At 40.8% G+C, this 27,408-nt stretch overlaps 1 protein-coding gene across 6 annotated transcripts; it reads left to right on the top strand.

Moving 5' to 3' along the window:
• The first annotated feature begins 138 nt into the window (after positions 1-138).
• CPR146 (collagen) lies at positions 139-27,408 on the top strand. 6 transcript variants are annotated; one of them, XM_089736759.1, is made up of 13 exons: positions 139-354; positions 13,269-13,563; positions 16,725-16,941; positions 17,241-17,431; positions 17,692-17,940; positions 18,189-18,347; positions 19,481-19,579; positions 20,458-20,676; positions 21,189-22,391; positions 22,527-23,669; positions 23,832-24,401; positions 24,483-26,471; positions 26,590-27,408. In XM_089736759.1, exons 1-13 carry the CDS (start codon positions 319-321, stop codon positions 27,123-27,125), a joined length of 6,906 nt encoding a protein of 2,301 aa, XP_089592885.1. In that variant the 5' UTR covers positions 139-318; the 3' UTR covers positions 27,126-27,408. The 6 variants fall into 6 exon arrangements, with proteins under 6 accessions (XP_089592885.1, XP_089592884.1, XP_089592883.1 ...); XM_089736760.1 differs by having other exon boundaries at positions 140-354; positions 21,189-23,669; positions 23,832-23,957; positions 24,216-24,401; XM_089736758.1 differs by having other exon boundaries at positions 21,189-23,669; positions 24,483-26,339.

Below are 27,408 nucleotides of genomic sequence, written 5' to 3'. Positions count from 1 at the left end.
TCAATCCTTCGACGATAATATCACACGTGTGATCGGAGGCTTCGCTGCCGAAATCACCCACACACGTATAAGAACATATATGTATACGCCGAATACGTTGCGGTATCCAGCGTTTATGTAGAGGTAATATAAGAGGCGCATCTTCGAGTTTGCACATAGTTAAACAAACCGGCCGTCGGAGAGCGGGTCATGTTGGCGAATTTTAGCACAAACAGTGCCGAGTTGTAAGGGCTTCGTATTGTGCCGCGGATTAGGGTTGTCTCTGGACAGCCAGCGTTTAAATTAGACTGTTAAGGCCTAAAGGGCCACCTCCGGGCCATGGGACCCGGAATAATGATTAAATTTTGTATTTTGGTAAGTTTTTGTTTAAATTATTAATAATTCTTTTTATATAGCATGTGAGATTGTTTTAAAAAACAGTGGTTTAAATTTGAAACTTTTCGATTTTTTTTATTCAATACTAGCTCACCCGGCAGCCTTCGTAGTGCCTCAATCGATTAATAAAATGTATAAAATAAGCTTAAAACAACACACATCAAAGGAAAAACAAAATTACTATTTTTATTTAATTCCGAGCATTTTCATATTTATCTACCTTTTAAACCTTCTCTGGACGTCCGCAAATAATTCAAGACCAAAATTAGCCAAATCGGTTCAGCCGTTTTCGAGTTTTAGCGAAACTAACGAACAGCAATTCATTTTTTTATATATATAGATTCAAAAGTATTTCTAAGTAAAAAAAAGCATAGGTTTAGATTTTAAGTTTTCCGATATAGATATTTATATTTTTTTGTCTCATATTTAAATGTTATGACGAATTACACAAGCCCCGGAAATTTTTACGTTCGAGATTTACCAGAATACCGATAAAATAATTTCGAAACACCGAGAAAGACAAGTGGAAACGCTAAAAATACATTAACATATTATCCAACTTGAGATGAAACGGTGCCAAGTCAGTTGCAACAGAGACTAGAAATATAAACAATGTTAATTTGAGGGTTCCATTTTGTTGTATTTTGTATTGCTTTAAGGCGTGGACGAGCCCACGATTACACTTAGTGTTAAATGCTCACTGGAACCAATAGACATCAAGTACTTTTATAATATAACGGCAAACCCATCATTCAAACTAAATCGCTGACTGATTCACGGCAGAAATAAGAAGGGTGGTGGTACCTACCCGTTCAGGCTCAGAAGACGCTCTACCACCACCAAGTAGATTATCATTGCGATTAGAAAATAGGTTTTTAAGGTTAAATATGATCAAACATTTGGCCTACTTTTCTTCCATTGGCATCACAATATCTTGCGTATATCATTTGCATTGCATTCTTCTACGATTAACTTCAATACTCTGCGAAATGCACCCAAAACCTTTATTGTGTAATGTATAATCTCACTGATTTTTCTTCTTTATGTATTATACTTGATTTACCCAAGCCTTTAAAAACTGTCATTCGTTCTAATATTATGACGTAAGAGATAAGAAACTCAAGCACAATAATTGTAACAAAACCGAGTGCTATGCTTTGATTAACTTAGTCGACTGACTCAGTGAGGCAGTAGTTAACACCGAGAGCCGTGAGTTCGATTCCCACATCGGGCAAACATTCGTAGCGGGGTAAACAAAACTCTTTGTTTATTGTATATGTTATATTTAGGCGTACATAAGTATGTTTATCAGACTGGTCCATTGGTACAAGGAATCCTAATTTGGGGCCGGATGACCGTGCGTAATTTGTTCCCGGTTATTTTTAGAATTCAAATAAAAAAAGAAAATAAAAAAGTATTTAGTAATTCAATAGAAGAAAACGTAATTTTCAAATACGCTAAATAAACGCAGTAGCGGAAATCTACACATCGCTCTAACACGATGAAAACGACATCCGGTTCTAAATGAACCCTTCAGTAGACATATCGGTAGGTTTCCCTTTGCGTTCGATCTCAAGAGCCTTAACGCTCTCATGTATATCCATTAAGATTATAAATAGTTGCCTATATTTTACACATTAGCCTCTCAGGATAACATTTCCTTAAATTGAAGGATAGATGATCGAAGTAGTAAACGTATTTTAAGCGTGAATTCGTATTAAGATGACTTCTAGATCTGTTATCAAGATATTAAAATGTATTAAACATAAAGAACAGCTCAAAAATTATACATATGTATGCCATAAAATACATATTTAAAGATGCATATGATTTTAATCATTTGATACATGTTTCGTTTGATTCATATGTATATTTTTTTCAAAATATCGTCTTTCAGTTAAGAATATAAAATATAAATAATTAATGTTTGGGAAACGTCGAAGTTTGTTGGAAGCTATATTTGTCTAGAGAATAATATGAAAAATCTTTTGTTTTTTTAATAAATACATAATAATCAGTACTTGGCCGTTTAAATTAGAGATGCATACTTACATTTACAATAAAAATTCTTAAGTAATTAAAATTAAAGATCGTAGCTCCTTGGAAATAAAAATCTAGCAAACAGCGAGCGAAGCTAGTAAGTTATCGATGATTTCACGTCATTACGGATCCTCCCGATCCATTAACGGTGCTTTTAGGTACCTCAAGTACCGGTCACCGTCCTCGCCAAACCCGACGCTTGCGACGAAGGGCTCGACGAGTAAATTAACCCATAGACACAGCCCATTGCATTTCTCGTCGGATTTTCTCAGTAGGTCGCGTTTCCGATCCGGTGGCAGATTCTGCGAAGCTCTGCTCTTGCGAGTGATAGCAACACTCCCGGTTTGAACCCCGTGAGGTCACCTACTAGCTCGGTGAATCTAAAATAACCCGTCTAGGATACTAGAATAGGTAGGAAAAAAAATCGATGATAAGATAAGTCCCAGTCCGCGTGGTGGTACTGCTGACGAATATATTAACATACCCACCACCCTAGCCGCCCTAAGAAAAGGAGATCAGTAAATCCACTTTGATTGATAGGTGACGCGACTCTTATTCTAATACGCTAAAGACCACCTTATATCATATTTGGTAGGCAGCGGCTTGCCTCTGCCCCTGGCATTGCTGAAGTCCATGGGCGACAGTAACCACTCACCATCAGGTGGGCCGTATGCTCGTCTGCCTACAAAGGAAAATAAAAAAAAATAAAAAAATATCATGATGGACAGTGACAAGACAATTATGTATACCGTTAGAGAAGTATTTATACTCGAAGTATATACTGTCGGTGTATTAATGTCTGTTACTGTCAGCTAATTTACGATTAAGCTAAAAGGAAACTAACACTATGTATTATATTTAATTGGGCGTATAATTTTCGAAGTGTTTAAAATATTAACTATTAACATCGAGTATGAATTCGTTGAAAATTAGATCCATTAAAATACTCAAACACACTGTCGGATAGAGTGACGACAAAAAATGTTGAGAACTTGCATTATTTTGTCGCTGTCCCTCGGCCCATTACTTACATCAATACATTACTTGGTATTTATTTCGTAGACACCAACAATCTATAGGACACGACGTGTCTACACTTCATAGAGGGCTAGACTAGAATAGAACAACTGCTTACAAATCAAATTCGAAACTGCTTTACAATGGAGGAATTAAGCAATTTGCCTGTCAAATAACAAATATATTTTACATCAAATGACGAGAGCAGTGCGGCGGTATTTACACTAGGCCGCAGCTTGACTGCACCCCTAGCAGTGCTAATGCTTAGGAACGACAGTAACTACTCACCACTAGGTCTGAATGTATGCTCGTCTGCCTATAACAGCAATAAAAAAGTTTAGTTAAGTTCTAGAAAGTTCAAACGGTAAGAGAAAAAACCCGTTTGCGTAATATGTATATCTTGTTTATCTACATATGAAAAATTCGCCAGTAAGCAGGGCTTTAAGCAATCACACTCCTAAAACTATGTGATCGTGAAAAAAAAATGAACTCAGCACAATCACGGACTTAAGAAAAACCCATTATTTTCTAGGCCACCTATTAGATAAATAATGTACTAATAAATTCATAGCAATTACAATATTTACATTTAAGCGAACAATTTAAAGAATTTGCTATGTTATAAACATAATAGTAATATATTTCAAGAGACAAGGTCGCCTAGAATATTTCGTATCAATAAAATACCTCCGTCTTTATTCTAAATCTGTCTACCGATTTCAACTGTTTATATTTAAATATGATGAGGTATTTTAAAAACATGTCATTAAAAAGGGAGACTCAATGACTGTACGGAAAAGATTTTTCATTGATCGTCCTTTCTTTTCAGTAAACCGACGGCACAAATGTTGTAATTCGGAACTTGTATATATTATGCAAGATTTTCTTAAAATTGTCATTGGCGTTATTCATGCTTTTCGATTCCGGATTTCATATATTCAACCGATACCGCTACTAATTTTAACTACAATTTTAATAATTTTAATTCATCTACTAAATATAGCAGGACTGTTCCGCAAAATTGTTCAGCTTAGATATGAACGTCAAATGAAATAATAGCACCTAATGAAATACGATCGTACATGATAAATAACAATGAAAATAACAAACGGCCTCATTCCTTTGTAACTTCTGATCATTTTTTGTCGTTTAGCTCAACAGCGTTTGTCGCGAGTCACATAATTGTATCAGTCATCTTAATGTCATGTTTTTCTTAACGATTGAAATATCATCGATCACGATTTTAGTTCCGCAACAAATTATTGTAATGTTATTTATTAAAGGTGAACGCACTCAATTGTCAGAGGACACGAGGAGCGATGACGTAATCTAATGCACATTTTAGGGACTTTGTGCCCACACGACGTTTTCGTTTAGTATAATGGTTTCTCGGAGTCCCCTCGTGTGTAATATAATATGCACTGATGTCAAAAATAATGCTTGCGATTCGCCAAAAACTCGAGACCAACGCTTTTTGTCAGAAACAAGTTTAAAATGTCTTCCAACCGGACCTTTATTTTTAAAACGAGATTTCCGAAACTTCTTCCAGCAATCTTTTGAATTAAAAAGTAATTCGCAACAGGTGATAATGTAATGTTTTTTTTTTATCAATCGAAAATTACATTCAGTACGTATCGAAACGTTCTAATCTTCGAAATAAAGTTGAGTTTTTTAGTAGGTAAAGAGGTTGTCGCGAAACAATGTACTTTCCGCATAAATAATATCTCAAACGTTCGCGAATTCCGAACACGTAGCGTGTCCGTACCGGAAAAATCAATAAAAACTGGTCTCATTAACAACTAATGTGTTAGCAGACATCAGTATAGTAAACTTTAAAACACATTGTTTAGTTTACATAACAATTGATTACATTGTGGAGCGTGCAGACGGGGTCTACGCGACAACGGTATTCCTTCGAAGATCAATGAGAGACACTATGACGTATTCTTCGTGACTCAAGCAAATATAGATAACAATGAAACTTGTTTCCATGCTGCTAATGCCTTTATTGTTAAGGTAATTACTTAAACTTTTAAATATAAATCGAGCATCGCATGAACAAAAGTTTTAGTCTTTTTACTGTAGACGTAATGTAGTGCGGGCAGATAGGATCATCCTTCCGATTTTTGACGCAAATCAGTCTTTCATTCCGATTCGGAAGATAGGACATCGGAGATATACAATATAGAGATATACAATATACAATCGAGAAGTTGATCTCATGTCACATGGTGAGCCGGGAATCGTTGACTCTTTTAATTCAATAAAAAAGAACAGTAGTAGTTTACCCAAGGTATCAATGTAAGATCTGAAGAAAATATTTGCTCGTACAGTTTCTCGGCTTATTGTGCCGTGAAGCAGTAATGCGTTTCGGTTTGAAGGATGGGGCAGCTGTTGTAACTATACTTGAGACCTTAGAACTTGTATCGGAAGGTGGGTGGCGCATTTACGCTTTGGATGTCTATGGGCTCCAGTAACCACTTAACACCAGGTGGGCTGTGAGCTCGTCCACCCATCTAAGCAATAAAAATAAAATAATAAAAAAACATGCGTATTCGAATAACTTTTACACGTCACTCATATGATATAATATAATTTAGTAACATCACTATACCGAGTCACTGACATTTATTTTTCGTATGTTTTTTTTTTATATAGGCGTGAAGAACTATCAATCAGGGATGTTTTGTTTATTGTACTGTCAATCAAAATGAAGATACATTTACCATTTTTTCTCTATACTATTTTCTAAGTCTATGCTTATATTTTTTATTGCTCAGATGGATCGACGAGCTTACGTGGTGTTAAGTAGCGGAACCAATGGAAATCATAACTTTCACGCCTCCCTTGGGACATAACAATTATATATACCGGCAGTACCATCTTTTAAACCAGAATACACCCTGTTTCGCTGTAAACTAAGTTGCTGTGAACTCCCATTTTTTTATTGCATAAGTGTGTGGATGGTCTCACAATCCACCTGATGTTAAGTGGCTACCGGAACCCATAGACATCTACAACGCTAATTTTGGCACCTACCTATGTGTTCTAAGGTCTCAGTTTGGTACAACGGCTGCCCCACCCTTTAAACCGAAACGTATTACTGCTTCACTGCAGAAATAGGCAGGGTGGTGGTACCTACTCACAAGACGTCCTATCACGAGAAATAATGCAAACTATAATTTTGCGGGTTTGATTTTTATTACACGATGTTATTCCTTGACCGTGGAAGTCAATCGTTATTTGATATGTACGAATTTTATTAGTAAAATTACTAAGTACTTGCATGCGGGATTCGAGTATCGGCGCATCGCTAGATACAAATGCACCGGAAATCTTATCCTTTACGCCACGACGACTTCAAAATTCAACGACTTCACATAGCGCTCTACCATCAGTAGTTAAGCAAATACTTCAGCTCTAACACTAGGAGCAGGCTGAGGAACCCCGGTAACCGTACTCATCGAACTCGACAAAGAGGTCGACGTGCAACCTAACCCATGTATCAGCCCGCTGAGTTTCTCAATTCTCGCCGGATCTTCTCAGCGGGTCGCGATTCCGATCCGGTAGTAGATTCATTCGCGAAGCAATTGCTTTTGAGTTGTTAGGTCTCCTTCGGAGGCGCTCGGGCAGTTGTTAGCAAATCCCACCCCTCCTGGCTGAGCCTTTGCTCGCCCACCTGTCCTGGTGAAGCAGGACAGGTATCCTCAAAAAAAAAAAAAGTTAAGCAAGCTTATAATCTTTTGTGTACGTCGTTGGGGAATACGCGTTAAGCGCATATTTCATTACAAAAATTTTGTACCTGCGTTCTAGATCTTATCACTCACTGACATGTTCGCATCGTTTGATACGAATACATTGGGCATCTTATCCTTCAGGCCCCAACATCAACATTTCAACCTTCTAATATTACAATTTAAACACTTCGTGAGACGTCAAAGCATCATATTATAATGTGCTTAAATTCAAAACGAACCTTGCCGCTTATTTGACAAAACGAGTTACAAAATACACGTTTGATTAGAAATTATAATTTGATTAACTTACCTTGATGACATGGATCCTTCCAATCCCACTGTAATCTGACTAAACTCAATATAACCCGCTTATTAAACAGGAATCATGATTCAAATCGTTTGTATCTAGCAATATAATGATCTATCGGTATGTCAAAGGTTCTAGCTCAGTGATTCTCAACCTTTTTTTTGTTGCGGCACATATTTAACGATTACAAAATTTGGCGGCACACAAAGAAAAAGATAAAAATTATTTACTTACTACCGAATCACATACATTTGCCAATTTTAACGAAAGAAAAGGTGCAGTAACTACTATGCAACACCTTGTGAATCCCAACTATCACTAAAACAACACGTTTTGTACGCAGAAGTGGCAAGTGTGCGCCGACTTGAGACATATTCCTATTGCTATGCACGCCGCTTCATCATAATTTGGCACTAAGAAAAACCGCGTTGCAAAGCAAATAATAAAATATTTAATTTATTTTTTTATGGATTTAAATATACATTTATTCATGTTAAAAATATTTTTCTTTTTAAATGATATAATTTAATAATATTAACTTTATTATATATTTGCAAAATTTGGCGGCACACTTTTGAAATTTGGCGGCACACAAAAGTGCCGCGGCACAGTGGTTGAGAATCACTGTTCTAGCTCATAAGTCTTACGTTAGATATTTACGTTTGTAACTTAATTAAAGTTTAAATTTAATTAAAATAAAGCACTTCGGTGAATTTGCTATAAAAATTCCCTAAAATCCCACGAAAGAGGAAATTCAAATTAACCTAAACCAAATCGTAAAAACCCGACCTAAAAATTTCAAACAAATTTTCGAACAGGTACCCGAGTAAGCAATGTCACTTAAAATTAACTCTTAAGTATGCGTAATCTGAGTCATTTCCAGATTTAAGCGAGGTCAATACCGGTCGCCGAGATACGGGACCTGTGTTAGATTGAGTAACGTCTAGTGCAGCAGTTCGTATAGTTTAAAGGTTGAGGATGATAGTTCACATAAGGCCAAGCGGCAGGTCATGCGATGACGTAATTATTCGACGCCTTTCGTAAATACCACTGAAATTAATGTATGGAAAACATTATTTATTTATTGCTTAGATGGCTGGACGAGCTCGCAGCCCTACTGGTGTTAAGTGGTTACTGGAGCCCATAGACATCTACAACGTAAATGCCGCCAGCGACCTTGAGATATGAGTTCTAAAGTCTCAGTATAGTTACAACGGCAGCCCCACGCATCAAACCGAAACGCATTACTTCTTCACGGCAGTAATAGGTGGGGTGATGGTAACCTACCCGTGCGGACCCACAAAAGGTCTTACCAGCAGTAATTAAAGTAAGTAAGTATATTTGTAAAAATATGTATTTTATATAATTAAATAACTAAAACGACGAACTCTACTTACCCGATTTGTTTCTATATAGGTATACGATCAACAAAAAACAATCCTTCATTTCAAGTTGAGCCCGTGAGCTCACCTACTTCGTCCTGGCGTAGCTAATATAGCCTCTTAGGCTACCAGCGAATAGCTAGGGGGGAAAATTCTTCAGGCCTGCTGATTTAGTTTAGGTCTAACAAAGAACTACTTGTTATTAGCCCATTATTTCAGGTCCACATTTTATACTTATCACAAATTTATCCATTTCTATACCAGAATAAAAGTTCTCTTATACGCAAAAAAAAATTTTTCGAAACATTTTAATAATAAATATACGGTCACCTTACAATACAAGTACCCCGCGAATCTCAAACTTCACTATTAAACTGAACTATACAAACAAAAATGTATGATAGAATGCGTAATTAAATTAATGCACTGACGCATTTAGAAATTATTGACTGCCGCGAATGTTAGGTAGAGGTTAAGGTTTACAAGTAGACTAGTTCAATGGTCTCCTGCAAAGTCAAGGTTAAATTTGGGTTAGTACAGGTAGGTCCGTATTAATAATCCAGTTATTTTCTCGAAAATTCTGATGCTAGCATACGTTTCTCTAAAATGAGGTCTTATTTGAAGAAACACATTCATAAAACTCGAAGATACACGCCCAGCAATGCGAAAAAAAAATCTGAAATCACTGTAATAATCTAAATTTGTTCATGAGACAACTCTCACCAATCCTTATGTCAAAAATGACAAAAACATAACTCTACTTAATATTTTATGTTATTTTATTTATGAAAATGTAATATTTATACAATATTATCTATTTGTATCTCTAAAAAGCGTATATCTTCTTAAAACATTCAGTCACTTTAAATAGCGTATCATACGTTTACGAGTTTTAGAACGAAATATTCATGTGCATGAGAAAATACCTTCAGACAATTTCCATACGGACGCTACTTCTAGTTGTGAATTCTGAAACTCCAGATTATTCAAAACTATCTATTTAATTCTTTTTTTTTATTAATATTCGGGCGTCTCACCTATTATGTCCCGACAACATCGACTTTTACATGCCATTCTGATAGGTACCAGTCTATTAAGGTGACTACAACGACACAGCAATAACATTGCAACGACTTAACAATGCATACAAATTATGTAAACAAATGGAATACTGACCTCCCAAATTATTAATACATAAAACGGACGCGCTTCAATAAACTTATAGACGTTAAAATATTTGACCTATGCCGCAAGCAAAGGTGATAAAGTTTACAAAACGTAAACGGTAAATATCTGATTTTCCGTTACGTCTACAAAAATGTATTACTGGTGGTAGGACCTCTTGTGAGTCCGCGCGGGTAGGTACCAACCACCACCCTGCCTATTTCTGCCGTGAAGCAGTAATGCGTTTCGGTTTGAAGAGTGGGGCAGCCGTTGTAACTATACTCGAGGCCTTAGAACTTATATCTCAAGGTGGGTGGCGCATTTACATTGTAGACGTCTATGGGTTCCAGTAACCACTTAACATCAGGTGGGCTGTGAGGTCGTCCACCCACCAAAGCAATAAAAAAAATATGAAAAAAAATGAGACGTTAAATTGAAATGAAAAGTGTTTCGTACGTATTATAGAATTTTAAGATAGTATCACTTTCGCTTATCCGATCGGTGAACGTTTGCCGGATACGATCGACCTTCGCTAGTTTGCCAAGATACTTAACGTTTAGATCTGTAGACGCGACGAAGAGTGCGTGACATAAGCCTTGCTGGCGTCACCCGACCGCACCTTGACATAATACATATATAATAGATTCCGATCATTTATGTATTTAACAAGTAAAATCAGAAAAATATTATTTTCATTTCAATTTATCGAAGACGATACATCAACGGAATTGCAAAATGCAATAATTTGCATATTTCTTCTCTAAATCAGTATTACTCAACCACAATAAGAAAAGTCTAAGTTTTTTTTATGTAATAGATCCATGAGACAGCTGAGTAATCGATGATGATAAGCTTCGGATGACGCAATTGGATGCATCTCGCATAAACATCGCGGATAAACAACCCAGTCACTTGACGGTGTTCTTTACCGTTAATACAATACGCTTTTAACTTTAAATACTGAAGTCGAGGTCATTTAACAAGTAAGCAAATAACTTGCTTTCAAACATTACAACACACGGCACGCCTTCTGCTTAACACCACGTTGTAAGACGGGGTTGTTATATTATGTATTTTATCTTGTATCGCAATAAAATACGCAAAACTCTTTAAGGATACATACAGACAGCAATCGCTGAAGGAACGCAACAATAAAACCTGCTATAAAACCATTCAGTTCTGTTTTATTTCAGTCTCGTCTCTTATCTCCCGTTTCACGTACACATTAATGACACTATAATAATTAATCATACATGAAAGGAGTATTGTGGATTTGCAACGAAAAGTAAATCGAGTATTCAAAATAGGATTGACCATTGTAATAATTTTTTTTCGTCCGGCTATGTCGATAATTATCTGTAAGTAATGTTATTCGTCGTCACTTAAATGCATAATTCCTATCTTAAGTACAATCCTCTCTATTTTTGCCTCAAAGCAATTATGGGGTTTGTAGAATAGCAGAACCCTAATACCAATACAATTAATAATTCAATATTAAATTAATGAAATATTATTTTAATTTTGCATTTACAGTCATGTCTAAAATTATTATTCCACCCCTTGAACACCATGTGAACCGCGCTTCTTACTTACAAAAAAAAACTAATCAGAATAAACAATATTAAAAATGTATCAACTTTTATGTTTCACACTCCTTGCGGCGTCAAGAAAGCTTTTAAAATTCAATAACCTCATTCGTAACGTTTGGCAACGTTATGAGACATCAAAAGTTTTGAATAGATCAATTAAAAATTCAATCGCAGCAAAACGGACAACCACATTAGAAACATAAATATTCTTGGCAGAATAAAACAGGCCGTAAATAAGCACTAAGCCATAAAGATAGAATAATACAACGGGTTTGCAGTAAAACATGTTACACAAGAATGTATTCATTGTTGAACAACAGATCTAGGTTCCACAAGTCTATGAATGGCACCAAAGTATTATAAAGCCGAAACAAGAACACGTACTTTTTCATTAGAAAATTCAATAATTTTCGATTTTATAAAAATGTCAATTACAATTTCATTTCTATTTAGTTGTACTAAAACATGAGCAAGATTGTGCATAGAAGATTAATAAACAATCACTTATTATTATTTTATTATAATCGGACGTTTCAAATACTTTACAATTTATTTAGTCGCGAAAGACTACAATTTGCGGACACGTATACTCGTAGTATTGTCAAACGAGATCAAGCCGTCGGCTCCTATGACAGTTTCATTGTTCTTTGAAAATTTGCCGTTAAAAATTCGCGTCGGCTTTTGAATGCTTACACGTTTATGTCCCAGATCAAAAAACAATTTACTTCTGATGCTTGTCTCTGTCGGTACGTGAGATTGTAACATAACGCGACAGTTTGGGGGTTACGGTCACGGACTTTGGCGCGCACAGCTAAAGTCTTAAACTCATGTGGACAGCATTTCAATGCGTTGGCGAATCTGTACAAACCGGTAACGTTTGCAGAGTAACCGCTTCTTTTAACCGATTTAGATATTTATCAATGTCATCGACGTTGTTTTATTGCGACCTTATTTATTGCCTTGTACAGATAGTCATATTATAAGATAGGATCTTAGGTTTTCACGAGTCGTAAAGAAAATTAAAATCAGTTTTATGGTTTCATCTGACTTTTATTATTTTCGTTTTATTATTTCGCATACTTTACAAGTTTTGAAATAATGAAAAACTGGGTTATATTCGTCGATATTTGAAAGTTTGCACTAACTATCGTCTATTTTTTCCAAAAATATCGCAAATAATAAATGCGAAATCAAACCGTAAATGTAGTTTTAAAATATTAAAATATTATATGTTACTTTTTATTGGAAGCCTTAGCTTGAACTAAATTGAATGCACGATTTCTAATTAAACATTTCATTTTAATAACTATACTACTGATTTGGAACAATTATTGAATTCGTCAAATTTAATTATATGTACTAAATATTATACTAAAATGCACAATTCTAATAAATTCAAATTGACAGTTCAATTTAATTATCTCCATAGAATTTGTAGCCCAAAAGCTAATTTACATTTGAAAATTATGGCGTTACGAAATTTTGTAACTTCCAAATCGTTTTGCGTGACATAATCAACGATTAATTTACTGGTAATTTACTTGAACTTAGCATTTAAGTTCGACAGAATAAGAACAAATATGACTACCGTGAACTTTCTTAATAGTTTAACTTGAATCCTACAATTATTGTCTAATAATCACTTTATCTTTCGCAGGCGGTGCTAGCATTGTCACTGGTTAGCGCCGATAAGCCAAAAACTGAGACAACTTCAACGACCGCGAAAAAGGCAACTGAAGTGCCCGCGAAGAAGACAGTCGAAGTACCTTTGAAGAAGGCATCTGAAGTGCCCGTGAAGAAGGCATCAGAAGTGCCAACAAAGAAGCCCCATGTAGAACCCGCGCGTGAAGGAAGGCAGTTGAGTCCTTACCCTGGACAACAAGACAACGAAGTGGTGGTCGACATTCAGGACGACGAAAAGAAGCAGTACTACGAAACCAACTATGACACAAGTAATTTTTTTTTTATTGCTTAGATGGTAGAACGAGCTTACAGCCCGCCTGATGTTAAGTGGTTACTGGAGCCCATAGACATCTACAACGTAAATGCGCCACCCACCTTGAGATATAAGTTCAGTATAGTTACAACGGCTACCCCACCCTTCAAACCGAAACGCATTACTGCTTCACGGCAGAAATAGGCGGGGTGGTGGTACCTACCCGTGCGGACTCACAAGAGGTCCTACCCCCAGTAAACTTAACATTAAGTTAACATGTTTGATGTTTCTCCTAATACTAGTGATGCCCTGGTATTCGAAATTCGACTATAATTAATTGAAATATAAGTTTGTACACTCATATGATTCTATTGTTAAAGACTTTTATACTTCTATGATCACAAATTTCGCCAAGTCTACACTATAGAAAAATATTAATAAAGACAAACAATATATATATAATCTATACTCAATTTGACCACAGACGTCAAGAACTAAAGTTTGACAATAAATAAATAGTATGCATGCGTGTGTGCGTCATATACATGGTAGGGTTTGTAATGTTTTTTTTTTAATTGATTTAATGTATTTTTTAGGCATAATTTGAAAAAATATTAGCATTCGGCACTCCTTCTCTATATTCTCTATAAGTGTGGGAAATTTTATACTCCTCCGTCCGGGCAATTTTCGTAAAAAGGGATACAAAGTTTTTCCTTCACGTATTAATATATATAGATTTTAATGTAATATCTAATATATTTTTTTAAATCTCATGTTTTTTTTAATTCTAAAACACAAAAATATATTTTGTATTTTTTAATTTGTACTTATGAGTTCGAGCGTTGTTTATCGGTTTGAAACTTTATACAATACTAGGTAATCATACAGAAATTTCGAACAAAAGCATTCTAAGCAGCAGCTATATTGGATTTTAATTAAATTAAAATAATCATTGAACTGAAATAGAATTTTGTTAAATGTTAATTATCTGCATTAAAATATACAAATGAATAAATAAATAAAGAAAACTGAAGGGGCCGCTCGACCGTCCGTCCAACAAAACTAAAGCTATGTTTATATGAAATAAACAGTTAATCATGTGAAAGTGTAGACGGAAATTTTAACAAAACAAATATTTTGTACTTTTGTCTATTTCTGTTTGTTCCGTATAAACTTATAAATGCCAAACTTAACGGAATATTAACTGACAGGTTAATGTTATAAAAACAACTTAGGCTAGGTACTTTTATTTACCGCGGGAACCCCCCTACTTTGCCGGGTTTTGACCCTGGACCGAGATCGGACGTCGGGTGTAAGAGTGCAGGAGAGTCGTTTAGTGGGTAGGGCCCTAGAATTCCTTGGGCCCGCGGTCTGCTCCCAACACTTTGCAGATCGTCAAGTCCCACATACCCCGCGCGCCCCCAAGGCGCGGGGACCACATAAGAGGTTCGGTCCAGGTCCGAAAAAAAAAACAAAAAAGGTAGTTTTATTTAAAAGCCGATTTCGCGTAAAATAATTAATTTGCTGATTAGTTTTTCGTTCATTTTGGACTCGACATAAAGCGGGCTTTGATAAGTTTGCGTTAATATTGAATAGTAATATTTGACTGATTTGATAAGTTTGCGTTAATATTGAATAGTAAGATTTGACTGATTTTCCCTTATTATTAGCATTTCAAAACTAGTTTCTGACCTAATAACATCAAATTACGATTAACGCACGCACATATACACTTTAGATAAAACACTTAATAATTATAAATACACACGTCCGTTAAAGAAATAAAAGTTTTTGCTTAATATACGCGCCGTGGTTTTCGAAGCGCTAAATTCATAATAATAGTAATTCAGGAAGAATAAAACGCGTTACGTGTTACGTTTTTTCGGGACTAAGAATTACTCGTGTCACTGTCTCATCCATAAACTAACAGCCGATTTGTAAGTACGTTGGTTCGGCAAAAGTTTATTGGCTTTGAAACTTCTTATAAATAATATTTCTGGATGTAATAACGAGATCAATCTACCCGACACGTATCAACTTTCTTTTTTTAGACTGTTAACATTGTTGTATAAAATAATACTATTTATTGAAAGATACATTCAAATATGACTGAGATTCAGTAATTTCCGTCTCTCCAAATGATAATCAAGATATTATAATAAAATTTACTGTCACAGTGTAGATTAATAAAGATAGCGAATAATTAAATTCGGACCGGATACTGAACGAAGTACAAAGGGCGGTGTTATCGAAAATATTCGTCTAGTTTTGGCATAATGTTAGATACAACAAAACTATTTCTCAATCAAAATCCGAATACATTAATAATTCTACATATTTGAATGTTAAGTATCATCCTGATCAAGGTTACACACATACATATTGTAATACATTTAACAATATGAATAATTAAATTACCAAACATAAATTATTTAGTTTATAAATTAATTATTATATAATTATATATAATATTATATTATATTATATATATAATTATAAATCGTTTTAGTCTAAAAAATTTATATTATCGAACAAAGTAGTCTTTAACAGTGTTGTTTAAAAAATACTTGTATTGGATTCGCAGGATTTATTACGAAAGTGTTAAATAAAAACGTACTTCACCTCTTTGCACTAAGTAAATTCAACGGGAAGATGCTAAAATGTTTACGAAATTCACTAAATGATTGATGTCTTGTTTTTTATGCAAATTTTTATTTATTCAATTTTAATATTCTGTAAATCGAATGTATTTTGACTTCAAACGTACCCAACGCTGCTTGCAAATTATTTATCACATTTTAACATCAATACTAGTATTTTTATCATGAATTCTCCAGAATGATAATCAAAAATACAGTGCTTAAATTTTCAAATAGGAAATGTTGAAGCCCAGATGCAAGATAGAAAAGGTTAAGGCATAATTTTGATACATTTTTTGTATTTACAGTGTATATTGTTTTATATCCACAATTGGACAAAAATTATTTATTATCGTGTTCAACTTCGTAAGACCGACACCTCCAATTCGTATAAATACAGTTTCATTATATACATACGTTTCCTGTTGATTTAGTCCACTGAGTTACTCGCCCAGTGAATCTAGTATGACTCCTCAAGGTCACTAGAGTAGATAAGAAAAAGAAAGAAAGCTGTTAATGGTTTTAAATTTGTTCTCAGGTGCGTATGGTTTCGGATACGATGTCGGCCCAAACGGACAGTTTCATCACGAGAACCGTGGTCCCGATGGTGTCGTCTACGGATGTTATGGTTATGTAGACGCCGAGGGCTACCTCCGCGCCACCCACTACGTTGCCGATAGCCACGGCTACCGAGTCGTAGAACCAGAAAAACCTGTCGAAGTTTTCCCCGATGAGAAATACGAATATGACGAAAAGTACGTTTAAAAAACTGTCCAAACTTTACAAGTCGTCACAATAAGCGTATGTGAATGATTCGATTTAAATAATAATAATAGCTTAAAGAATGAAAATAAGAAATAACTTAAAATACTGACAGATGTTACGGTTGACGTTTGAAAATGTAAACATATACTAACTATATCATCTTCAAGTAGTATTTATAGTGAGGATTAGACCATGATTGAAACATTTTATTCAATTTATTTACTTCTATAAATTTAAGTCAACTAAAAGTTTGTTTAATGCAGGAACTAAATTATATCTTTTTTTTCAGTTACGAACCCACGCCATCCGCGACGGGTCAAACCATTCCGTGGAATAAGTTATTCTTCCCCCAGGGATGCGGTCGCACTCCTGGCGGAGTTCCACCCCAACCGTTCAAACCAAAACCTAAACCTAAACCCCCTGTAGATAGCACCGGACAAACTAGCAACCCCAGTCCTGGCGTCGCATACCCTGGTCAAGGTACATACAATTCATACATATAATATGACTACTGTCTACTGACATGACTATTAGTTTTTTATTAAAGGCTATTAATACTAATTAATTATTCGTTTTCTATCAAAATGTAGGATACGAGTATAATAATTTAAATACCAAAAACATGATTACTACGATAATTTGTTGATCGAAGAACTTATTTAATAAATTACAAATATTATGATTTTCGTAAAACTTCGCTTAGTTATTAGGAAATTTACTAATTTTAATTTTATTTTCAGGCCCTAATGGCCCTTACGGTCCTGGCGGCTCCGGCGGCTCCGGCGGCCCTGGTGGTCCCGGAGGACCAAATGGACCTTACGGACCTGGTGGGCCCGGAGGACCAAATGGACCTTACGGACCCGGCGGTACTGGCGGACCTAATGGTCCTTATGGCCCAGGTGGTCAAGATGGCTCATACAGACCAGACGGCTCCTACGGTCCAGACGGATCTTATCAACCGGAAGGTTCCTACGGACCCGACGGATCATGTAAATGAAACTTATATTTCGTTTTAGATACCCAAGTTGTAATTGTATCGTATCTCCTATCTATTCCTTTTATTACATATTTACTTATCGTCGTATTGTATATCTATTTACCAATTGAATTGCACGTAAATTACTTATCTGTTTTAGTAATCCATAATTAGTATATTTGCATTCAAACAAACCCAATCTAACCAAAAACTAGTGATTCAATGCAAACATCTTTCTGATATTATTCTGACACTTCTCAGGGCAAGGTGGTTACTATCCTGGCACTCCTGGATCGCCTGGAACTCCTGGGTCGCCTGGCAGCCCTGGATCCCCTGGTAGCCCGGGTACTCCTGGTTCTCCAGGCACACCAGGAACACCTGGTTCAGGCGGTGGATACTATCCTGGACAAGACGGAACAGGTAAGATCGATTAACTGGTTTAACTAAACACATTATATTGACGAAGTTTAAATGGTAATGTTTTGATTTGAAATGAGACGATCACAGTAGACAAATTAGATTGCGTGGTTACGTTTTTCTAACACCGATCACTCATATTCGCACAAATGCGCAAACCCGCAAGTGTAGGACGACATTTGCAAATGATTATGCAAAGTTTTCGCTGCATTCGTGGTTTTCCAAGCTGTGTCGGTTTTTTAACAGACATCAAAGCGCGCGAACCGCGATCTTTCATGTAGTCTCCCACACATTCGTGTGACCAGTTGCGCCCAGGATTGCGAAGGCAACGGACGTTTCGCTATTTTCATAGATCGTGACGTCTACTGTGTAGCGTATCTTCATCAAAAGAAATCCCATAAAAACAGCATGGCTGTTAATGATGTCTGGGAAAGAATTCAAAACTCTTTTTCTCTTCAATGTTCTATTGACGAATTAAAAAGGAGGAGAAATTCGTGAGACATTCGTAAACAAGTGTAGGAGGAAGCGCAAACGGGTTCGCAAATTGAGTACCGAACCCATTTGCACAGCCGCTAAGTTTGCGAATGAATGTTTGACGGCCCTTCACATGCGCAAACATTCGTACAATGTACGAATATTTGCGCGCACGTGAGTGGCCGGCATAAAAATCCGTCCACAGAAAAAGTATGCAAGGTGGAGACGACGGCAATAATAAATAATACCATAATCATTGAAAACCATAATTGTTCCAACAGTTGTGTCTGTGCACGGTGCGATAGCGAAAAGTTCCGACCAACACCTTAAGAAACTTTCGTTATCCAGCTGGGCTAAGGGCATAGAACAGAAAGTTATCCTTGCTACGGCCTGTACTCTGAGGAGGTTTTTCACTCAGTAGCCCTAACCAATGGTGGCTTTTGTCATAGGCACCGCCACCAACGGCAATATATTGCTTATTTAACGCTTTTTTTTAATTTTTACTATCATCCTTTATTTTAAATATTGTACATATAATTAGTATTTTTTTTAATGAATATAGTAAAATAAGAAATAATAAATCAACATGCGCATTCCATGTTAGTATGCGAGTGGACAATTAGCCATAGATGATCCGAATCTACAACATTGATTTTTCTTAGGGGGGCCGACTGGTCCTTCAGGCGGGGGAGGTGGCTACTATCCAGGTAGTCCCGGCAGTCCTGGAACCCCCGGCACTCCAGGCACACCCGGAACACCAGGTTAATAAAAAAATAATTAAATGCAAATCTCTAATCTTACTAAGATTACATTTACTTTTACTCGATTTAGCCAAGCTGCTGTAATGAGTAATACTCTCGTTTTTATTTTTTATTTTTTTGTTAGTGCTTAGATGGGTGGATGAGCTCAAAGCCCACCTGGTGTTAAGTGATTACTGGAGCCCATAGACATCTACGATGTAAATGCGTCACCCACCTTGAGATATAAGTTCTAAGGTCTCAAGTATAGTTACAACGGCTGCCCCACCCTTCAAACCGAAATGCATTACTGCCTCACGGCAGAAATAAACAGGGTGGTGGTACCTACCCGTGCGGACTCACAAGATTAGCACAGAGAGCAGAAAAAGTAACATCTCGCCAGATCTTGAGTATTAGTTGCCGAGACCCATACATGTAAAGACATTTAGACTAATAAAAAACATAGAATTATTTTTAACCTTATTACGTTCACTGGTTTCCTCAATCTGGAGCCTGCGATAATCGGACGTTCGGGTGAGACCGCTAGACATGAATAAATGATTGATAACTACTTGATAGTATTACTTAAATAGCTTACACTTTACACTTTAATAAGGCTGTTTCGATGGAGTTCGAGCTTGATAAATATGCGATCCTAGATGTACCAGAAGGTAAAATAGTAATACTCACAATTTAGCCGAGAGTTACCAAATCTCTTAAAAACGGAAACCTACAACGGCCTTGGTATGTTTGAAGCATTGAATATTTGCACACGTAATTTTAAAATAATCGTTCAGAGAACAGTCCTTCAGCCACCTTATAAAATCACTCTTATGGCAATTTTTTTTTTCATACCAAACCTTTATATTATTTTCTATATTATATTTTGAAATCTATTTTAGGTGGCCCTGGGGGTCCAGGTGGACCAGGTGGACCAGGTGGTCCAGGAGGGCCAAACGGTCCAAATGGGCCAGGAGGATCTGACGGCGGTCAATATTATCCTGCACTGCCCGGTAGTCCCGGTACACCCGGCTCCCCAGGCACTCCTGGTGGACCTGGTGGACCTGGTGGTCCCGGAGGCCCTGGGGGACCAGGCGGACCAGGCGGCCCGGGAGGTCCAGGTAAAAAATAAAAATTTAGAATTATTATATTAGATTATTTTGATATACAAAATTAATATTAAAGTGGCTTTGTGAACTAAGCGCGTGCTTAGTATTATAATGTGATTGGTTATAAGGGTGAAGGAAAGTGTTGGTGGCTTTCAAATCAGAGCTTAGCATCCCCAGTAACTGCAAAATAATATCCATCCAGTTTATTTTGAAGCCGTTTGAAACTAAATATACGTGATAAAATTGGATTCTGGTAAATATCTAGTAGGTACGTATTACTGTAATAAATTACAAGTCAAGTTGCGAGCTCCAAGACTTGTCTTTAAGACATACTTGTCTTGCACCTCCAAATCAAATTTAAATTGTAGAAAACAAAATCATTCATTTCTTTGAGACTGTTTATTTAAAATAAATATTCATTTAATTTCAAGCCAAACATGTGGTCCCCTTAATCTTCGACTTAGGAATTATTAATTAAAGTACGATAATAACGGGAAATGATTGTTTTTTTTTCGGTCAACCAGATCAACCAAGCTACCCTGGACAGCCAGGACAGCCTGGTACACCAGGATATCCAGGACAACCAGGATACCCAGGACAACCCGGTACACCAGGACAACCAGGAACACCAGGCCAGCCAGGCTATCCAGGACAAGGTGGACAACCTATAAATCCTGGTCAACCAGGATACCCAGGCCAGCCCGGACAACCAGGATACCCGGGAACACCAGGTCAGCCAGGAACACCAGGACAACCCGGAACGCCTGGACAACCAGGAACGCCAGGACAACCAGGACAACCCGGCTATCCAGGAACTCCTGGGCAACCAGGGCAATCCGGATATCCAGGACAGGGTGGACCACAACAGGGAGGTCAGCCTATAAATCCTAGTCAACCCGGATACCCAGGTCAACCAGGACAACCTGGATTTCCAGGCCACCCCGGACAACCAGGAACGCCAGGTCAACCCGGAACACCAGGGCAGCCTGGAACACCAGGACAACCAGGACAGCCCGGAACACCAGGACAACCAGGAACACCAGGACAACCAGGACAAGGTGGACAACCGATAAAACCTGGTCAGTCTGGATACCCAGGCCAGTCAGGTCAACCAGGATATCCAGGACAACCAGGAACACCAGGTCAGCCCGGAACACCAGGACAACCAGGACAGCCCGGAACACCTGGACAACCAGGAACACCAGGACAACCAGGACAAGGTGGACAACCGATAAAACCTGGTCAGTCTGGATACCCAGGCCAGTCAGGTCAACCAGGATATCCAGGACAACCAGGACAACCAGGAACACCAGGTCAGCCCGGAACACCAGGGCAGCCAGGTCAACCGGGACAGCCAGGGACTCCAGGCCAGCCCGGAACACCAGGGCAGCCAAGCTATCCAGGACAAGGTGGACAACCTATAAAGCCTGATCAGCCAGGATACCCAGGTCAGCCAGGCCAGCCGGGATACCCAGGACAACCAGGCCAGCCGGGATACCCAGGACAACCAGGACAGCCAGGGACTCCAGGACAGCCAGGAACACCAGGACAGCCAGGAACACCAGGCCAGCCCGGAACACCAGGGCAGCCAAGCTATCCAGGACAAGGTGGACAACCTATAAAGCCTGGTCAGCCAGGATACCCAGGTCAGCCAGGCCAGCCGGGATACCCAGGACAACCAGGACAGCCAGGAACACCAGGACAGCCCGGAACACCAGGACAACCAGGTCAACCAGGCTACCCAGGACAAGGTGGACAGCCTGTAAATCCTGCTCAGCCGGGATACCCAGGTCAGCCAGGTCAGCCAGGATACCCAGGACAACCAGGACAGCCAGGAACTCCAGGACAACCAGGACAGCCAGGAACACCAGGACAGCCCGGAATACCAGGACAACCAGGTCAACCAGGCTACCCAGGACAAGGTGGACAGCCTGTATATCCTGCTCAGCCGGGATATCCAGGTCAGCCAGGTCAGCCGGGATACCCAGGACAACCAGGACAGCCAGGAACTCCAGGACAACCAGGACAGCCCGGAACACCAGGACAGCCCGGAACACCAGGACAGCCCGGAACACCAGGACAGCCCGGAACACCAGGGCAGCCAAGCTATCCAGGACAAGGTGGACAACCTACAAAGCCTGGTCAGCCAGGATACCCAGGTCAGCCAGGCCAGCCGGGATACCCAGGACAACCAGGACAGCCAGGAACACCAGGACAGCCAGGAACACCAGGCCAGCCCGGAACACCAGGACAACCAGGTCAACCAGGCTACCCAGGACAAGGTGGACAGCCTGTAAATCCTGCTCAGCCGGGATACCCAGGTCAGCCAGGTCAGCCGGGATACCCAGGACAACCAGGACAGCCAGGAACTCCAGGACAACCAGGACAACCAGGACAGCCCGGAACACCAGGACAGCCCGGAACACCAGGACAGCCCGGAACACCAGGGCAGCCAAGCTATCCAGGACAAGGTGGACAACCTACAAAGCCTGGTCAGCCAGGATACCCAGGTCAGCCAGGCCAGCCGGGATACCCAGGACAACCAGGACAGCCAGGAACACCAGGACAGCCAGGAACACCAGGACAGCCAGGAACACCAGGCCAGCCCGGAACACCAGGACAACCAGGTCAACCAGGCTACCCAGGACAAGGTGGACAGCCTGTAAATCCTGCTCAGCCGGGATACCCAGGTCAGCCAGGTCAGCCAGGATACCCAGGACAACCAGGACAGCCAGGAACACCAGGACAGCCAGGAACACCAGGACAGCCAGGAACACCAGGACAGCCCGGAACACCAGGACAGCCCGGAATACCAGGACAACCAGGTCAACCAGGCTACCCAGGACAAGGTGGTCAGCCTGTATATCCTGCTCAGCCGGGATACCCAGGTCAGCCAGGTCAGCCGGGATACCCAGGACAACCAGGACAGCCAGGAACTCCAGGACAACCAGGACAACCAGGACAGCCCGGAACACCAGGACAGCCCGGAACACCAGGACAACCAGGTCAACCAGGCCACCCAGGACAAGGTGGACAGCCTGTAAATCCTGCTCAGCCGGGATCCCCAGTTCAGCCAGGTCAGCCAGGATACCCAGGACAACCAGGACAGCCAGGTACTCCAGGACAACCAGGAACACCAGGACAACCAGGACAAGGTGGACAACCAGGACAAGGTGGACAACCGATAAAACCTGGTCAGTCTGGATACCCAGGCCAGCCAGGTCAACCAGGATACCCAGGACAATCAGGACAGCCAGGTACACCAGGCCATCCCGGAACACCAGGGCAGCCAAGTCAACCGGGACAGCCAGGAACACCAGGACAACCAGGATATCCAGGTCAAGGTGGACCACAACAGGGTGGTCAACCTATGAATCCTAGTCAACCTGGATACCCAGGCCAGCCAGGACAACCAGGATACCCAGGACAACCGGGTCAGCCAGGACAACCGGGACAGCATGGAACACCAGGGCAGTCCGGAACACCAGGCCAGCCAGGACACCCAGGACAACCGGGTCAGCTAGGACAACCAGGGCAACCCGGAACACCAGGTCAACCAGGCTACCCAGGACAAGGCGGACAACCTATAAAGCCTGGTCAGACAGGTTACCCAGGTCAGCCAGGCCAGCCGGGATACCCAGGACAACCAGGACAGCCAGGAACACCAGGACAGCCAGGCCAACCGGGACAACCCGGTAAACCAGGACAGCCAGGACAACCAGGCTACCCAGGACAAGGTGGACAACCTATAAAGCCTGGTCAGCCAGGATACCCAGGTCAGCCAAACCAGCCGGGATACCCAGGACAGCCAGGACAAGGTGGACCACAACAGGGCGGTCAACCAATGAACCCTAGTCAACCTGGATACCCCGGCCAACCAGGGCAACCAGGATACCCAGGACAACCAGGTCAACCAGGACAACCTGGACAATCGGGTCAACCGGGGCAGCCCGGTACAGCAGGACAACCAGGCTATCCCGGACAAGGTGGACAACAACAGGGCGGTCAGCCCATAAATCCTAGTCAACCTGGATACCCTGGCCATCCAGGACAACCAGGATACCCAGGACAACCAGGACAACCAGGACAACCAGGCCAGCCCGGAACACCAGGACAACCAGGGCAGCCTGGAACACCAGGACAACCAGGTCAACCAGGCTACCCAGGACAAGGTGGACAGCCTATAAAGCCTGGTCAGCCAGGATACCCAGGTCAGCCAGGCCAGCCGGGATACCCAGGACAACCTGGACAGCCAGGTGCACCAGGCCAACCGGGACAACCCGGTACACCAGGACAGCCAGGACAACCAGGCTATCCAGGACAAGGTGGACCACAACCGGGCGGTCAACCCATGAATCCTAGTCAACCTGGATACCCCGGCCAACCAGGACAACCAGGATACCCAGTACAACCAGGCCAGCCCGGAACACCAGGACAACCAGGGCAGCCCGGAACACCAGGACAACCAGGTCAACCAGGCTACCCAGGACAAGGTGGACAGCCTATAAAGCCTGGTCAGCCAGGATACCCAGGACAGCCAGGCCAGCCGGGATACCCTGGACAACCAGGACAGCCAGGAGCACCAGGCCAACTGGGACAACCCGGTACACCAGGACAGCCAGGACAACCAGGCTATCCAGGACCAGGTGAACCACAACAGGGCGGTCAACCCATGAATCCTAGTCAACCTGGATATCCCGGCCAACAAGGACAACCAGGATACCCAGGACAACCAGGACAACCTGGTCACCCGGGTCAACTGGGGCAGCCCGGTACACCAGGACAACCAGGCTATCCCGGACAAGGTGGACAACAACAGGGCGGTCAGCCCATGAATCCTAGTCAACCTGGATATCCCAGCCAACCAGGACAACCAGGATACCCGGGACAACCGGGTCAGCCAGGACAACCAGGGCAGCCCGGAACACCAGGACAAGCAGGTCAACCAGGCTACCCAGGACAAGGTGGACAACCTATAAAGCCTGCTCAGCCGGGACACCCAGGCCAGCCTGGACAACCAGGGCAGCCCGGAACACCAGGACAACCAGGTCAACCAGGATACCCAGGACAACCGGGTCAGCCAGGACAACCAGGGCAACCAGGACAACAAGGCTATCCAGGACAAGGTGGACCACAACAGGGCGGTCAGCCTATTAATCCTAGTCAACCTGGTTACCCAGGCCAGCCAGGACAACCAGGTTACCCTGGACAACCGGTTCAGCCAGGACAACCAGGGCAGCCCGGAACACCAGGAGAACCGGGACAGCCAGGTACACCAGGACAACCTGGCTATCCAGGACAAGGTGGACCACAACAGGGCGGTCAGCCTATGAATCCTAGTCAACCCGAATACCCAAGCCAGCCAGGACAACAAGGACAGCCAGGAACACCGGGGCAAGCAGGACACCCAGGCGCACCAGGACAACCAGGTTACCCAGGACAACCCGGACAGCCGGGCGCACCAGGACAACCAGGTTACCCAGGACAAGGTGGACCACAACAGGGCGGTCAGCCTATAAATCCTAGTCAACCAGGACATCCAGGGCAGCCAGGACAGCCGGGTCAACCAGGGCAACCAGGAAAACCAGGGCAACCTGGAACACCAGGGCAGCCTGGAGCTCCAGGACAACCCGGACAGCCAGGAACACCAGGACAACCCGGATATCCAGGACAAGGCGGACCACAACAGGGCGGTCAGCCTATCAATCCCGATCAGCCCGGACAGCCAGGTCCACCAGGATATCCAGGGCAAGGCGGACAACCCATAAATCCTAGTCAATCAGGCTACCCGGGACAACCAGGACAAGGTTCGTTTTCTTTTAAAGACATTTTTATTGCATGCTGTTACTCGCCAGGAAATAATTGAATTGATAAGCAATATTAACGATATGATATAATAAGAATTAACATTAATATTATTTTCAGGAGGCGATTCCGTCTCGTCCGGAACTGGTGTGCAGCCACCGACATATGTTCCATCAACTCAAATGCCACCTTTCCCAATTTATGTCATACCTTTTCCATTGCCTATCGTACCAAGTCCAGGATCATGTCCCTGCTATTTATTAAATCCTGGAAATAACGGTACAGCAACGAACGAAATGCAAGCATCCTCACATCCCGCAAATGGACAGAGTCAAGGATATGCTCCGTACGGTATTATAGGATTCATACCTGTTGTTTTCGTTCCCTATTGTCCAGGAAATGGGAGTGCGATGAACACTGCACAACAAAACTTCCCTCAAGCAGTACCGGTGCAATACAATTGTGCCCAATGTCAGGCCAATCGAGATGTCTACAGATTCGCAGGCCGACACAATGGCGCCAGAGCGTTCAAAGAGCTTAAAGAACTTAAATCGCTGGACGAACTTAACGATCTCATTCGAAATAGAATAAAACCTACCAAGAGGACATTACGTCAAATTGCAGCACATCCAAAAATACTTGAAACAAAACACTAGCATTCGGTAATATGATGCTGTCTAATTTTGAGCCTGTCCGAATAAAACTTGGACGGTCTCAAAATTACAAATGACGTACAGAATTTCGGAATTTCGAAATATTTATGTGCGTCTTCTTTCTCTTCACAGAATCTACTAAATATTTATTAGTTTATTTTACAAATTTTTAATTTTAGTTTTTATTTATGAGAATTTTGGTTCAGTAGGATTTTTCTGTGTTTATGAACAATAATTAATTTATGTAGTATTGAACTCTACTTAAATAAATACATTTTTAATAATT

This window comes from Bombyx mandarina, chromosome 22, assembly GCF_030267445.1.
Source record: "Bombyx mandarina strain Sakado chromosome 22, ASM3026744v2".
NCBI classification, from domain to species: Eukaryota; Metazoa; Arthropoda; class Insecta; order Lepidoptera; family Bombycidae; genus Bombyx; species Bombyx mandarina.
The sequence above is the reverse complement of the archived record's forward strand: the minus strand, read 5'-3'. Positions and strand labels throughout refer to the sequence as shown.

Coding starts and splice junctions, on each gene's coding strand:
- CPR146 (XM_089736757.1), top strand. CDS start 319: ATGGGACCCGGAATAATGATTAAATTTTGTATTTTG. Junction 355..13,268: donor TGATTAAATTTTGTATTTTG/GTAAGTTTTTGT, acceptor TATCTTTCGCAG/GCGGTGCTAGCATTGTCACT. Junction 17,432..17,691: donor CGTCGCATACCCTGGTCAAG/GTACATACAATT, acceptor TTTTATTTTCAG/GCCCTAATGGCCCTTACGGT.